Source organism: Nomascus leucogenys, chromosome 20, assembly GCF_006542625.1.
Source record: "Nomascus leucogenys isolate Asia chromosome 20, Asia_NLE_v1, whole genome shotgun sequence".
Lineage (NCBI taxonomy): Eukaryota > Metazoa > Chordata > Mammalia > Primates > Hylobatidae > Nomascus > Nomascus leucogenys.
Genome location: NC_044400.1, coordinates 778,885 through 795,073, shown reverse-complemented (window position 1 = coordinate 795,073; position 16,189 = coordinate 778,885). Strand labels below are relative to the sequence as shown.

Sequence of the window (16,189 nt, the reverse complement as noted above, 5' to 3'; positions counted from 1 at the left end):
CCGAGTTCTCCCTGCCCTCCAAAGCTAAAAAGAAAAGTGGCTCCAGGCAGGCAGAACATGAATGCAAAGGGCTGGTCAGCACTGAAGCTGGCACACCTTCGCTCTGCTGCCTGCCCCTCTTCTGTGCATTTTTGGGTATTTCTATAACACCAAGTTTTAAGAAAGACAAATAAAATTTATGGTTTAAAGTGTTTCCTGATTGATGGGGAGGTGGAGTCTCAGCTCTGCACCTAAGGCTGCGCTGGTTGAATGGCTTCCCCTCCCGGCTCCAGCCTCATCCACTGTGAGTCAGCCAGGATCTGAAGCCCGCAACACAGCAAGCGTGTGCTGGACCCAAGAATTCCTAAAGCTTTGCGTGTGCTTACTTCTTTCTAAATAAATTTTAACTTATTTTTTAGAGACAGGGTCTTGCTCTGTCGCCCAGGCTGGAGTGCAGTGGTGCAATCACAGCTCACTGCAGTCTCAAACTCCTAGCCTTAAGTGATCCTCCTGCCGTGGCCTCCCAAAGTGCTGGGATTATAGATAAGAACCACCACGCCTGGCCTGTATTTACTTCTTATAACGTCCCTCTAATGTCTATTTTATGTATGTTTCATAAAGTACAGGGTGAGTTAGGACAGTGGCCATGTAATTTAAACACATGATTTATCAACAGTGTACGTATATTGGAGGCCTATGTTAAAAACTGTTTTTACTAATGGGGGTGCGAGTTCAAAAACGTTTGGTAATTATTTGGCTAGACAATGGGTTGGTTCTACATTTCCTAATCAGTTCTAAAACTCTAAGCCTCATTCCCCACTGATGTAAATCATGAAAGACTAAACAAAACACTCCCTCTGTATTACGGCAGCGTTTGGTCCTTGCACCCTGGCCCCACCCTGACCCACAGAAGACACGGAGCTGCGTGGCCCCGTCTACCTCGGAGCTGGCGGAGCCGCGTGGCCCCGTCTACCTTGGAGCTGGCGGAGCTGTGTGGCCCTGTCGTGGCCCCAACTCCCACAGAAGCCACAGATTTGTTTTTATTCCATTCCTGATTTTTCCCGCAGCCCAATTTCTCTGAGGCCTGTACTAACTGGCTGACTTCTGAGGACACTATGTGGCTAGTTTCTAGAATGACCTGTCATGTACATTTCAGGAGCTATCATCTTTTCGGTTAAAATCAAAAGGCAGGCGCGTTTAGAAGACACAGCCCCTCCTGGCTGACCACACCTCCAAGCGCAGGAACAAACGGGGAATCAGGCATCCTTTGCAGCAAGTGCCACCCTCCTGCACGAACGCGGCACCGTCTCTGAGGAAGTGACAAGACTTCACATTTATAGATTTCTCTATATTTGACCAGACAATTTTCAGTGTCTGCCTACATACAACACACACACACAGAATGAAAAAGAAAAAAGATACAGCAGGAAATAATTCTCAGTATTTTTTGAAATACTGAGTATTTCAAACATTGTTTTCTGAAATAATGTTATCTAAGATTGCAAAAGTTTTCAATTCAGAAAAGCACAAGAGACTCCTATTTCAACAATGGCAATGGCATCCCAGAACTGCTGGCTTCCCTGCGTGAGAAGCGAATTGGTGAGCTACCCATTTCCTCACTCTAGGCGCCTGTCCTAAACTCCTTCCCAGGAGACTCCAGTTCCCGTCCGTCGAGCTCCAGGGGCCCTACTGGGCCCGAGACACCTGGAAGTACCTACTGCTAAAGCCAGATTTCCTGTGAACCGCAGGGCAGGGACTGAAGCCAGGCTCAGTTTAGAATACATTTTCACGGACTTCTCTGTTTAAACACGGGCTTTTAAAACAATTTTGGTTTGTTCTTGAAAGACATTTTTAACCTGTTCTCATAGCTACTGGAGAATAATTGTGGGAAACATAATCGACTTCCCGAATGACATGACACAAACAAAGCCTGGCCGGCCGCGGAAGAGCACAGAGCCGCGGACCTGACTGACTGAGACCTGAGTACGTTCACCCTTTCTTGCCAAATAAGTCTGTTAAGGAGTAAAACGGGGCCAGGTGCAGTGGCTCACACCTGTAATCCCAGCACTTTGGGAGGCCGAGGTGGGCTGATCACTTGAAGTCAGGAGTTTGAGACCAGCCTGGCTAACATGGTGAAACCCTGTCTCTACTAAAAAACACAAAAATTAGCCAGGCATGGTGGCGCGCGCCTGTAATCCTGGCTACTTGGGAGGCTGAGGCAGGAGAATCGCTTAGCCAAGATCGCACCACTGCATTCCAGCCTGGGCGACAGAGTGAGACTCCATCCCGGGCGACAGAGTGAGACTCCATCCCAAAAAGTAAATACATAAAAATAAATAAAATAAAAAAAAAATTACCCAGGTGTGATGGTGCACACCTGTAGTCCCAGCGACTCAGGAGGCTGAGGTGGGAGGATCAATTCTAAAACAAAAAAAATCAAAACAAGAGGCCAGGCGTGGTGGCTCACGCCTGTAATCCCAGCACTTTGGGAGGCCGAGGGGGGTGGATTACGAGGTCAGGAGATTGAGACCACCCTGGCTAACACAGTGAAACCCCGTCTCTACTAAAAATACAAAAAATTAGCCGGGCGTGGTGGCAGGCGCCTGTAGTCCCAGCTGCTCAGGAGGCTGAGGCAGGAGAATGGTGTGAACCCGGGAGGCGGAGCTTGCAGTGAGCCGAGATCGCGCCACTGCACTCCAGCCTGGGTGACACAGTGAGACTCCGTCTCAAACAAAAAAATAAAAATAAAAACAAGAAAGGAGTGAAATGTACGTCTTGGGTTTTCACTGTGACTGGCTCCTTGGCCAAAGGGCCGACACACGTTCGCAGCCTGGAAGGTTGAGGATGGCTTCCCAGCAGTCCTGTGTGACTGGACTTTGTCAGAAAGAGGTCTCTGTTTGAAAGATTGTGAGTAAATTTTTCCTTGATAAAACTGGAAGATGGGGAGCCAAACACATGACTGTGGGACGACACAATTCCGTTTTCCTGTAACCAACATGGAGATGTGAAAACTACACTTTCTTTGCTATGAAGTTTGTGAGATAAGGATTTAGGCACCTGTGCACATTTTCAAGTTATGCCCTTCCAGGGAAAAATGCTTCTGGCTTGCAAATCTATGTACAGAAATCAAAGGCATCCTCATAACACCTTGTGAGTAAAGGAAAGCGCAGAACTGACACAGATTTGACGATGTGTTAAAAACGGGTTTTGGGAAAAGCTGGAACGTGGCTGAAACGCCATGAGCACACGGCCCGGCCCCCTCCCCGGCTCCCTTCCCAACCCCAGCTCCGTTTCTTTCCCTCTGTGTATTCCAGGAACTGCTTACAGGTTTCTTAAAACAGTTTACAAAAATGACTGTCAACAGCCCCACTTCTCGTTCTGAGGACGGAGAGGGAGCCTGACACAGGATGGGCCGGGCTGACAGCACAGCGGCAAGTCCCCGTGCCCCAGGCTAGCTTTGGGGCCAAAGAAACCGCCGGAAATGATCGAGCCGGAGCAAGTGCCGGCCTCCAGGGGCGAGCTGAGGCCCTCCCTGCGTGGGACGGCCGCCTGGTGGGGGCAGCCCTGTGTCCTAGAAAGATCTGGGGTGCTGAGTCCAACACACACACTGACAGGGACCACTCACCTCCAAACGAAAGCAAAGTCATCACTTCTTCTTCCATGGAATACAACTATGGATTATTCCAAACAATTAAGCCCAACTACCCAGGCTGTTTCAGCTTCTGAGCTCAAGGATTTGCTGCTCAATTTAAAATTAAACAAATGTCTCTGGCAAATCCTCGGCTGGGCTGTGTGAAGCACAGCTCGAAACGCCAGACAGGGCTGATGGGGAACAGGCTGCCAGTGCCCCCCGAGGACGTGCGATCTGTGCAGGTACCGTGGGGACTGGGTGGGATGGCGGATGTGCGACCACGCTCCTCAGAGGTGGGATGACGTGGACCCCGCATCTACCTCCAGCAGCACGGGCCAGCGGGTCCCGGCCGTGGACGCCTCCTGAGTCATCGAACATGTGAACTGTGGCCAGTGTGGCCAAGAAAGGGGCAGCAACGAATGTAAATGTGAGCGGCCGCCTGTGGCTGTGGCTGTGGCTGGGGCTCTGCACAGCGCAGGGCGAGGCCCTGGAACAACGGGTATTGGTAAGGGCACCCCGGCTACCGCAGGTGTTTCTGATGGCCCGGCCCGGCCCGGCCCGGCGGCACAGAACGGACCTGCAGACACGTCATTGGGTGTTTCCGACGGCCCAGTCCGGCGGCACGGGGCGGACCCACAGACACGTCCTTACGACGGCAGACGGCCGGGCAGGGGAAGCTCCTCTTCTTCAATCCCCCCTCTCCCAAGTGGTCTTACGTTTTCAGATGCCTGGCAGATGTGGGCCTGTGCCAGCTCCGTGGTGATGGCTGCCAGGTGCGGTTGGAGGGCTTCTCGGGGGCAACCTCGCATGGCGGAGGCCAGCACCAGAAGGCCGGAGGCAGAAGGCGTCTTCTTCAGCGTCGATAAGATCAGCTTCAGAAACACCTCAGGGCTGACGAACGTCCCGACAAGCTCTGCAGATCTCGTACACTGCGAGAAACAAACATGAGAAAACTCAGAGCCAAACCCAAGGGTCTCAGCAAGGCTCCTGCCTTGGCGCTGTGGCCTCCCAGACACAGCCGTGCACCAGACAGAGCCCCGTGTTAGGCCGAGTGAGTCCTTGGCACATGCTCAGAGCCCTCAGGAAAAGTACAAGTCCTGGTGTGACCTCAGAACGTCCCTGAGGCCAGGCTCACAGCCAGCGAGCCAGACACACCCCCAGGCAGTGAAGTCTGGCCCAAAGAATGCTGTGTCCCAGCTGCGGGGTTCACTGCACGCCCCTCATCGGACACCAGTGACCCAACCTTCCCATCACTAAGCTGATCAAAACACACCAGCCCCTCTGCACCATGGGATTCCACAGCAAATCAATACACACCAGCCCCTCAGCACCGTAAAATTCCACAGTGGATCACACACGCCAGCCCCTCTGCACCGTGGGATTCCACAGTGGATCACACACCCCAGCTCCTCTGCACCGTGGGATTCCACAGTGGATCACACACGCCAGCCCCTGGGCACCGTGAAATTCCACAGTGGATCACACACCCCAGCCCCTCTGCACCGTGGGATTCCACAGTGGATCACACACGTCTCCTGTCCTCTCAGCCTCGCCCCGTGTCTCTTGCTCTCCCGTAGGTTCCACAGAGAACTACAGACAATTTTAAATTCATGGTAGTTTTTGAAAAGTAGAAACATGACATGAAAATAACGTGGAACCTGGAACATTTACTTTCAATCAGTCACAATGATTTAGATTTTTTTGTTTTATCTGAGACAGTGTCTCATTCCGTCGCCCAGGCTGGACAGTAGTGGCGCAATCACAGCTCACCGCAGCCTTGACCTCCTGGGCTCAAGCGATCCTCCCACCTCAGCCTCCCAGGAGCTAGAACCATAGGTGCATGCCAGTACGCCCAGCTAGTAACAGTGACCTGGACCACTAAAGTAAAAACTGCTGGCAAGGCTTCCTTGCAATGGAATTTAAGGTTCAGGATGAGGATATTTTGAACTGAAACCTCAAGTCAAAGCTTTAGTTGTTCTCCTGAGCACTAGGAAGTGTCTTTGAGGGGTGGGTGTTAAGTCCTCATGGTGGTGACTGTAAGCGCAGAGCGTGGCCTGAGCACAGCCCTAGTGAGGAGGAGTGGCCTGAGCACGGCCCACGGTGGTGACTGTCAGCACAGAGTGTGGCCCGGCCTAGTGAGGAAGAGTGGCCTAAGCATGGGACTCCCTCGTGCGTACCCACTGGTGCCGAGGCAATAACCACCAGCCGAGTGCGGACAGGGAGTGAGAAAGAAGACGGCACCAGGGACGCCACTCGCAGGACACCCTGCGCCTGGGTGTCCCCACAGCCCCTGCGAGGCCTGGAAGGGCCCTCGGGACAGGCTGGATGTCAATGCTGAACTCTGGGCATCTCGGTCCTGTGTCAGCAGCCCCGGCCCTGTCTGGAGCACGGCACGTTTACACAACACGCACCCAGCACTGCACCCCCGAGTGTGCTTGAAAATGAGCATGAAAGGTTCACCCTCAACACACTGTTACCTACAGGTACAGAAAGCAGACCGGTGGTTCCCAGGGGCTGGGCGTGGGGAGGGAAACGCTGTCTTGGCTGCAGGACAGCCTTGGGCCCTGCACACCACAGAGGTGGGATCTTAAGCTCGAGTTAGAGCTCCGTGACCATGACTGGAATGCGGCCACTTACGCCATGGACCACAGCTGCCTCCTCATCGGTGCAGGCCTGGAACAGGGTCCGGAGGACAACCTCCAGGTGCTGCGTGGCGTGGTCCTCTGCGTGCAGCAGCAGCACCGGCAGCAGCTGTGCCGACTTCACTCGGGTCCCCACCACCCAGTCGGTGATGTCGTGGCACAGGGCAGGGAGGATCTTGGAGAGGTTCCTGAAGACAAGCTCCCGGCAGCCCAGCACAGGGCGACGTTCTGGAACGAAAAAAGAGAGAGAAGAATGAGAAATTCACAAGCAAAACCTCAACAACTCAAGTTATTGCACATCGCATTTAAGGGACACCGGTGAGTTTCAACCTCACCATTTCAAAACAAGTCTTGGGGTGGACGCAAAGCTGCCAAATGCCCCTTTCGTTCAGAACATTCACACAGGTGGTGCATGGCTGCAGTCCTAGCACTGTGGAGGCCGAGGCAGGTGGATCACTAGAGCCCAGGAATTCAAGACCAGCCTGGGCAACATGGCAAAGACCCCATCTCTATAAAAAACAGGAAGATTAGCTCGGTGCTGTGGTGCATGCCTGTGGTCCCAGCTACTCAGGAGGCTGAGGTGGGAGGACTGCGCCACAGCACTCCAGCCTGGGTGACAGAGCAAGATCCTGTCTCAAAAAACAAACACTAGAGCCACACAGAGATGCAAGCAACACACTTGCCACATGTGCTGACGTGTATGACCAGAGAGACACGCCTGCGAAGCCGTCCCCATACGATCAGAGACACCCCTGCGAAGCCGTCGGCACAGTGGGGGTGACAGCCGCGTCCTTCGCCCGGCTTCCTCTGCTCCTCTGCAGTGCGAACCCCACGGTGCCCCGGCACCCCCGGATCTGCTTTATGTCCCGTGACCGGGCTGCACTTTCTAGAGCTTGACACGAGTGGAAGCCTGTCATTCACTCTCCTCCCTTCTCTGCTTCTTTCACTCTGCGTGGTTTTCTGAGGTCTGCCTGTGCCCGCTCCTTTCTGAAGCTGGGAAGTGGCCTGTTCTGGGGAGATGCCAGTTTACTGCCCGCTCCTCTGCGGAGAAGCATTCGATTGGTGTCCAGGGGAAGTCTGTGTGTCCTGTGCTTTCACTGTGCCGGGACAAATACCAGCTGTGGAAGGGCTGGGCCACAGGGAAGGTGCACGTTTAACTGATTCAGAAACTGTCCAACTATTTTCCAAAGAGTTTGAGCCAGTCTGTGCTCCTTCCCACTCTCCGCGGCATGCGGTATGCTCAGTCTTGAACTGAAACCAGTCTGAGAGGCAGAGTGGCGTTTCCGTGTGCTTTTCCTTTGCATTCACCAATGACTAACGACGCCGAGCGTCTTCTTCCCGGGCTTGTTTGCCGCCTGTGTTATCTTCCCTGGTGAAGGGTCTTTCCAAATTGTTTTCTGCCCATTCAAAAAACTGGATTGTTTTCCTGCTGAGTTTCAAGAGCTCTTTCTCTGCTCTGGAGACAAATCCTTACATACGTCACCTCCAAACATCTCAGTCTTTGGTTGTCTTTTCGTTTTTTCAACAGGCCTTTGAAAGAGCAGAAGTGTTCATTTTGATGAAGTCCAGCACGTTGCTTTACCCTGTTACAGAGCGTGCTTCTGAGGACGTATCCTGGGAAGCGTGGCCTGGCCCGCAGTCACAAAGGCTTTGTCCTAGCTCTGCAGTTCTGGGCTTTACCTTCAGGTCCCTGACGCATCTGGGGTTAATTTTTTGACTCCAAGTTCACCTTCTGGTGTATGAGTAATCCTATCTTTACAGCATCCTTATTAAAAGACTCCATTAAGGCCGGGCGCGGTGGCTCACGCCTGTAATCTCAGCACTTTGGGAGGCCGAGGCGGGCGGCTCACGAGGTCAGGAGATCCAGACCATCCTGGCTAACATGGTGAAACCCTGTCTCTACTAAAAATACAAAAAATTAGCCGGGCGAGGTGGCGGGTGCCTGTAGTTCCAGCTACTCAGGAGGCTGAGGCAGCAGAATCACTTGAACCCAGGAGGTGGGAGTTGCAGTGAGCCAAGATCACGCCATTGCACTCCAGCCTGGGCGACAGAGCGAGACTCCGTCTCAAAAAAAAAAAAAAAAAAAAAAAAAACAAAAAACAATTCAGAACAACTGTAAAGATAGAAATGAAACCATGACGTGTCAGGATTTAAAGGGTCTTTTTCTAGTTTTAGAGAAAGGGTCTCACTCTGTCACCCAGGCTGGAGTGCAGTGGTACGATCACAGCTCACTGCAGCATTCACCTTCCAGGCTTAAGCAACCCTCTTGCCTCGGCCTCTCAAAGTGCTAAGATTACAGGTGTGAGCCACTGCACCCAGCCTAAAGGGTATGTTTTAATAAGAAGAACAGCTTGTACCAGGACACCCCATTTTTAACCTTTTTCTGGTTATTTTTCTGTTTTTATGCTGTATTATGGAATTAGTTCCAAATAATTAAAATTCTGCTGGCTGTTTAAATGATCTTGTCGTTATTTTGTAAAAAACAAAAAAGGCAGGGTGCAAACACACCTCTCTTCATTTTGTTTTTTTTTTGAAATGGAGTCTCGCTCTGTCACCCAGGCTGCAGTGCAATGGTGCGATCTCAGCTCACTGCAACCTTCGACTCCCGAGTTCACGCAATTCTCCATTCTCATGTCTCAGCCTCCTGAGTAACTGGTACTACAGGTGCACGCCACCACACCTGGCTAAGTTTTGTATTTTTAGTAGAGATGGGGTTTCACCATGTTGGCCAGCCCGGTCTTGAACTCCTGAACTCAGTATGACAGGCAGGTGCCACCATGCCCGGCTGCACCTTTCTTCCTGATGGCGATTCACTCTGGAAAGTTTGCAAAATGAGGGATGCGTGACCAGGAACAGCCGGGGAGGGGTCTGCTGAATGCTGAACAGAGCTTTGTGGGCACCTGGGCTTGTGGGTGTTTCCAAAGAAATACTGGCCGGTGCTGGGCAGGGGTACCCAAGGCCTGGACACGGGCCAGGACTGGTTTGAGGCCTGTTAGGAACTGGGCCCCACAGCAGGAGGTGAGCAGATGGTGAAGCAGTGTGACCGCCTGAGCTCCACCTCCTGTCAGATCAGTGGCGGCACGAGATTCTCAGGGGAGGGCAAACCCTCCTATGAACTGTGCATGTGAGGGACCTGAGACCCTCCTGTGAACTGTGCGCGTGAGGGACCTGAGACCCTCCCGTGAACTGTGCGCGTGAGGGACCTGAGACCCTCCCGTGAACTGTGCGCGTGAGGGACCTGAGACCCTCCCGTGAACTGTGCGTGTGAGGGACCTGAGACCCTCCCGTGAACTGTGCGTGTGAGGGACCTGAGACCCTCCCGTGAACTGTGCGTGTGAGGGACCTGAGACCCTCCCGTGAACTGTGCGTGTGAGGGACCTGAGACCCTCCCGTGAACTGTGCATGTGAGGGACCTGGGTTACTGTGAACTGTGCGTGTGAGGGACCTGAAACCCTCCTGTAAACTGTGCGTGTGAGGGACCTGGGTTACTGTGAACTGTGTGTGTGAGGGACCTGAGACCCTCCTGTGAACTGTGTGTGTGAGGGACCTGGGTTACTGTGAACTGTGCGTGTGAGGGACCTGGGTTACTGTGAACTGTGCGTGTAAGGGACCTGAAACCCTCCTGTGAACTGTGCGCATGAGGGACCTGGGTTACTGTGAACTGTGCGCGTGAGGGACCTGAAATCCTCCTGTGAACTGTGCGTGTGAGGGACCTGGGTTACGTGTTCCTTATGAGAACTGAATGCCTCATGATCTGAGGTAGAAGAATTTCAACCTGAAACCACTCTGCTCCCTGCCCCACCCATGGAAAAACTGTCTTCCACAAAACCAGTTCCTGGTGCCAAAATGGCAGGGGACCGCTGGTTCTGTGTACAGCCAAGTGTTGCTGAACGGTGGGGGTGCGTTCTGGGAAACACGTCATTGGGTGATTTCATCGCCGTGTGAACGTCCTGCAGTGACATACACAAGCCTGGATGGCACAGCCTCCTACGTGCCTGGCTGTGCGATGCCTGGGCTGCACAACGTAGCTTGTGAGGCTCCTAGGCCACGAACCTGTGCAGCAGGTGACTACACTCAACACGCAGAAACTGCAGCACGGACGGTGAGTGTTTGTTTCTAGACACAGAAAAGGTACCGGAGAAACACAATGTTACTATCTGAGGGGCCACCCTCCTCCATGTGGTCCTTATGGACTCAAACGCGGTTACGCAGCACATGGCTCTGAACATGTTCTGAAGCCTGTTCTTCTATACTTAGTATTATAGCAGACACAGGCTGGGCATTGTGGCTCACATCTGTAATCCCAGCACTTTGGGAGGCCGAGGTGGGTGGATCACCTGAGGTCAGGAGTTGGAGACTAGCCTGACCAATATGGTGAAACCCTGTCTCTACTAAAAATACAAAAATTATCCGGGTGCAGTGGCAGGTGCCTGTAATCACAGCTACTTGGGAGGCTGAGGCAGGACAGTAGTTGCTTGAACCTGGGAGGCGGAGGTTGCAGTGAGCTGGGATTGCACCACTGCACTCCAGCCTGGGTGACAGAGCAAGTCTGCCTCAAAAAGAGAGAAAGAAGTTCCTTCTTCTGTAACACCCCCGGCTAACTCAGAGTGGGTCAATGCTCCTGGGACCTTGCTGGCTTCAAACGATGCTAACCAGCTTTTCCAGCCCGTTTGCACAATGTAACATTTCTGACAATTTCCATTCAAGCTTCCATCTTTCCAAACACACAGATGAAACACACGAGCAAAGCAGAAAGGGTGCGAGCTCCAAGGCAGACAGGAGAATGGAGGGGAAGGCTGTCACATGGCAGCGTTCATCCACAGGGAACCCTGCTCACTTCTAAGTCAGGCTTGAAGAAGAGCCAACTCTGTCCTCCTGTGTGAAAAGCTCTGGCCGGCCACTCACCAGCACCAAGAGACGCTTTCCTTTACACTCAGGCATTGCCAAGGAAAACAATCTTAACAGAGGGAGAATCTCAAAGCAGAAAGGACTCTGGAGCTGCTGTCACCAAGCCATCTGCTGCTGGCGGCTGGCAGTGCGATCGTCAGATACACACCAGGCGTGAACGTGTGCTTCCGTGTGAGAAGGGCACTCTGTTCAGGGAAGTGACCGACTTGAAGACGGGAAGTGATACCCTCCTAACCCTCCCAGCACAAAGCTTGAGTTTTAAGGCGGAGGTTTCAGTGCTGTTAATGGAAACTTACGCTGTGTCTGCAAAGCTAACGACAAATTATATGGTACGAATTATATTTCCACGTGGTGTGTGCCTTATTTTCTTAGGAAAGAGGAAAACTGGACTCTGATGAAACTTCAGATCCAGGCCCATGTGAATTCCTTATTGATAGGTCATTACCACTGAGCACCGCCTGCGTTAGCAGTGGTCTGAAAATATTACCGAACTTTGCCTGTTCACGCTCTCGGCAACCCAACCACATGGTTGGACTGTCCGTTCTTGCTGGTAAGACAGGACACGCAGCCACTCATCAGCTCGCTGGGTGCTCACAGAGCCACTGAGCCTGGCTCACCGCCTCTGGGTGCTGGGGATGGCAGCAGACAGACTGGGCCCTGGAGCGAGCGGTGAGGTGAGCACAGGGCCCGGGTCCACCAAGGAGAAGGACCACCTCCACTGCGGTGGGGGCAGGAGGAAGCAGGGCCGGGGGCATGGGGGGGCAGCTGCTACAGCTCTGCGGAGACGAGTGGGAGCCGGAGCTGAGGCCCTGCTGTGGAGCCTGAAACAGTCTGATGAGGGACCTGCATCCAGGGCATGGCAGGGGTTCTCAAACTCTGCACTCAGAAACACAGAACTTGATTTAATGGATGGCAGGTCTGAGTGGCCACCAAAGAAGACGTATGGGTGCGTAGAAGCACAACACAGCACAGGAAAAGGCCCCAACGTCCTCTCATTTGGGAATTGCAAACTAAAACACCATGAGCCACCACTGCACACCAACGGGACACACTAAGAACAGCAAACCCCACCAACACCGTGTGCACCACTGCACACCAGCCGACACACTAAAAACAGCAAACTCCACCCCACATGCTGGCCTGACTGTGGCACCTGGAAATCTCGTCCAGTGCCCGTGGGGATGTGACATGGTGCGAAGGGTGTGGAAAACAGCGTGTGGTGAGTTTCTAACAAAGTAAGGACTGTACCTATGGCCCAGCAACCCCACGCCTGCGTGTTTATCCAATAAAACACTCTCACAAAAACCAGTCTGCAAGTGTTTACATCAGCTTTACCTGCGATGGCCAAAAACTAGAAAGGACCCGAATACACCCCTGCTGGTGACCAGACGGTCCATCCGCAGGACGGAACGTGACTCACGCAAAGAAGGAAAGTGCTGCAGACACAGGTGCCATGCATGAGCCTCCAACGCAGAGAGGAAGGAGCAGACGCCAGCGGCCATGCTCCCACGACCTCATGCACGTGACATCCTGGAAGGGACACACAGGACGCAGCCCACAGCAGCAGTGCCAGGGTCCAAGGGCAGTTCTGGGCGGTGGAGATGCCCACATGCGGGGGACAGAGGTGGTGCTGCTCAAAACTCACAGAGCTACAGCCCTGAAGGGTGAATGCAGCATGGTCCTGGGGGAAAGGGATGACACAGACCCTGGGCAGGGCAGGACGGTAAGGAAGGTGTCATGGACCCTGGGCATGATGGGTAGGGGGTGGCAGGATGGTAAGGAGGGCGTCACAGACCCTGGGCATGGTGGGCAGGGGAAAGGGATGACACCGACCCTGGGCACGGCGGGTGGGGGTGGCAGCATGGTAAGGAGGGCATCACAGACCCTGGGCACAGCGGGTGGGGGCGGCAGCATGGTAAGGAGGGCATCACAGACCCTGGGCACGGCGGGTGGGGGAAAGGGACGACATAGAGCCTGGGCACGGCGGGTGGGGGCGGCAGGACGATAAGGAGAACGTCACAGACCCTGGGGACGGTGGGCAGGGGGCGGAAGAATGGTAGGGAGGGCGTGTGCTTGGCAATACAAGGCCAGTGCAAACTTCTGAGGAAGAGACTCAAATAATCTTCTGATCTGACATTTAAAATACTGTAGAAAAAAAATCTGAGAAATCGTATTTAAAATTCAAATCTACAGACTGAAGAAAAGTAATTTGAGAAGAAAATGCCAAAAATCTAACACAACGTAGTGCTTATGTGACTCTGATTGTCATTCAATTCTAAATTTACTCTGCTCTACTTGAAACAAAAATTCTGTGCCTAACGACACTCTCTACGCCTCGGCATGGATAACTAACTGTGTTTTTGTAATTATCAGTCAGGAACATTCCCAAGTCCTTGAACCAATTCTAAATCAGGCAGCCTTGAAACAGCCTGTGTTTCCACCACAGGGAGGAAGCCCCTTCCGGGAACCTACTAGCAGGGCCAGACAGTTGGCGGGGGCAGGGCAGGATGTGTATGTACATGTGTACATGTATGTGCACACACGTGTCTACGTGTGCAGATGTGTGCATGTGTACACATGTGCGAGGATATGTGTGTACATGTGTGAGAGGACGTGTACGCGTGTGCGAGGATATGTGTGTGTGCGAGGATACGTGTGTGAGGATGTGTGCACACGTGTGCGAGGATATGTGTACGCGTGTGCAAGGATACGTGTGTACCCATGTGTGAGGACACGGTGTACGTGTGTGCGAGGATGTGTACGTGTGTGCAAGGATATGTACGTGTGCGCGAGGATGTGTGTACATGTGAGGACGTGTACACGTGTGCAGATACGTGTGTACATGTGTGCGAGGATATGCATCTACACGTGTGCACAGCTGTGTATGTGTGTACGTGTGCATGCGCATGCATGTGAATACGTGTATGTGTGTATGCGTGTGTGCCTTGCTCTGTCTTCTCCCTTACCACATTCCAAAGATCGTGGATCGTACCTTCCAAAAACAGTCCCCCCGACCCCCCGCCTCCCTCTCCGGTGCACAGCGGGAAGGACCGGACCCTCCTGGGTCTTGGGGACGGCCGTTCCTGCCCCACTGACACCTGAAGGGTCTCTCCCACTGGCTTCTCAGTGAGCACGTGGAGAACGATTTCCCACACAGCCTGGGCTCCGTGTAGCATGAATTAGGCAGACAGGCTGGACCCTCTCTAAGGAGCAGCATCTCCTCATCAGTGAGGAGAGCCCAGCTGAAATCGCCAGGAGCAAACAACCCACAGCTTAGCTTCTAGGTCCGACCAGCGCAGAAGCCCGCCCCAGGCGGCTGGAGGGAGAGGCACTGACAGAGAACCACAGCACGCGTGGGATTCCACTCCCATCACTGGTGCGAACACAGAGTGTGAGTTCAACAGTGAGTTCGTAAGCGGCCTCATGTCTAAGTTCCGCATTTTAAAACGGATTGAGTGGTCCAGGCGTGGTGGCTCACCTCTGTAATACCAGCACTTTGGGAGGCTGAGGCAGGCGGATCACCTGAGGTCTGGAGTTCGAGACGACCCTGGCCAACATGGCAAAACCCCAACTCTATTAAAAATACAAAATTAGCTGGGCGTGGTCGTGTGCGCTTGTAATCCCAGCTACTTGGGAGGCTGAGACAGGAGAATCGCTTGAACCTGGGAAGTGGAGGTTGCAGTGAGCCGAGAGTGAGTCATTGCACTCCAGCCTGGGCAACAAGAGTGAAACTCTGTCTCAAAAAAAAAAAAAAAAAAAAAAAAAAAAAAGATTGAGCGTTCTCACACTGGCTTCACCCCATCAGAATAAACCTTGCTTGCAACTAACTTCTGTGCCTTTTCCAAACACGTGTGCTTTCCCTATACAGCAACTGTGCAGTGTGGGGTGGGGCTGCAAGGTGGAGAATGCCGACCGGGAGGAAAAGCAACCGGATGATTCACAGGCTCGGGAGGAGCCACGGCTCTGTAGGCGTGGATTTAACAGGGCACCAAACATCAATACCGGACACGAGAAACTTTTTTTTTTTTTTTTTTTAACGGGGTCTCGCTCTGTCACCCAGGCTAGAGTGCAGGGGTGTGGTCATAGCTCACCCCAGCCTCAACTTCCTGGACCCAAGCGATCCTCCCACCTCAGCCTCCAGAGCAGCTGGGATACAGGCATGCACCACCATGCCCAGCTCATTTGTTTTGTTTTTGTTAAAATATTTGTATAGTCAGAGTCTTGCTGTGTTGCCCAGGTTGGTCTCCAACTCCTGGGCTCAGGTGATCCTCCCACCCTGGCCCCCCGAGTAGTTGGGATACAGGCATGAGCTACTGTGCCCGACCAAGAAGCTGCTTTAACGCTGTATTTGACAGAGTACATTTCCCTCCAGGACCTGACCCTGGGCTGCTTCAGCACCTGAACTAGGCCACGGAGGTGACATGGGAGGTAAGTTGAGGCTGCAAATCTCTCAGGGCATCTGATTCGGGCTGTGCATCTGACTGACTTGGGCTGGGCATGCGATTCGGGCTGGGCATCTGATTCGGGCTGGGCATGTGATTCAGGCTGGGCATGTGATTCGGGCTGTGCATCTGATTGACTTGGGCTGGGCATGTGATTCAGGCTGGGCATGTGATTCGGGCTGTGCATCTGATTTGGGCTGTGCATCTGATTTGGGCTGCGCAGCTGATTGATTTGGGCTGGGCATGTGATTTGGGCTGGGCATCTGATTCAGGCTGGGCATCTGATTGATTTGAGCTGGGCATCTGATTCGGGCTGGGCATCTGGTTTGGGCTGCGCTTCACCTACTTTTTGTCCTCGTCAGCGCGTATCTATTATTCACTTTTAAGAAGATGCCCCGCAGACTCAAGTGATGAAAGCACCTGACCGCATGCAAGCGGAGGACACTCAGCCCTGCGAGGAGGGCGGTTTCTAAACAGACGAAGCCCAAGGTGGGCCGGCGGCGTGGCGGAGCAAATGTGCTGGGGCCGGACCTGGGAGCCTCCACTCAGACTCAGCCAGACCTGCTGGGCTCTGCGGAGAGATGCAC

At 53.2% G+C, this 16,189-nt stretch overlaps 1 protein-coding gene across 1 annotated transcript in view; it reads right to left on the bottom strand.

Moving 5' to 3' along the window:
* DNAAF5 (dynein axonemal assembly factor 5) overlaps nt 1-16,189 on the bottom strand; it is a 53,952-nt gene that overhangs the window by 22,620 nt on the left and 15,143 nt on the right. Inside the window, exons 5-6 of the mRNA XM_030801388.1 lie at nt 6,248-6,480; nt 4,327-4,539 (exon numbers count right to left, since the gene is read on the bottom strand). Coding sequence (XP_030657248.1) covers nt 4,327-4,539; nt 6,248-6,480 — 446 coding nt within the window. The remainder of the gene's footprint in view (nt 1-4,326; nt 4,540-6,247; nt 6,481-16,189) is intronic.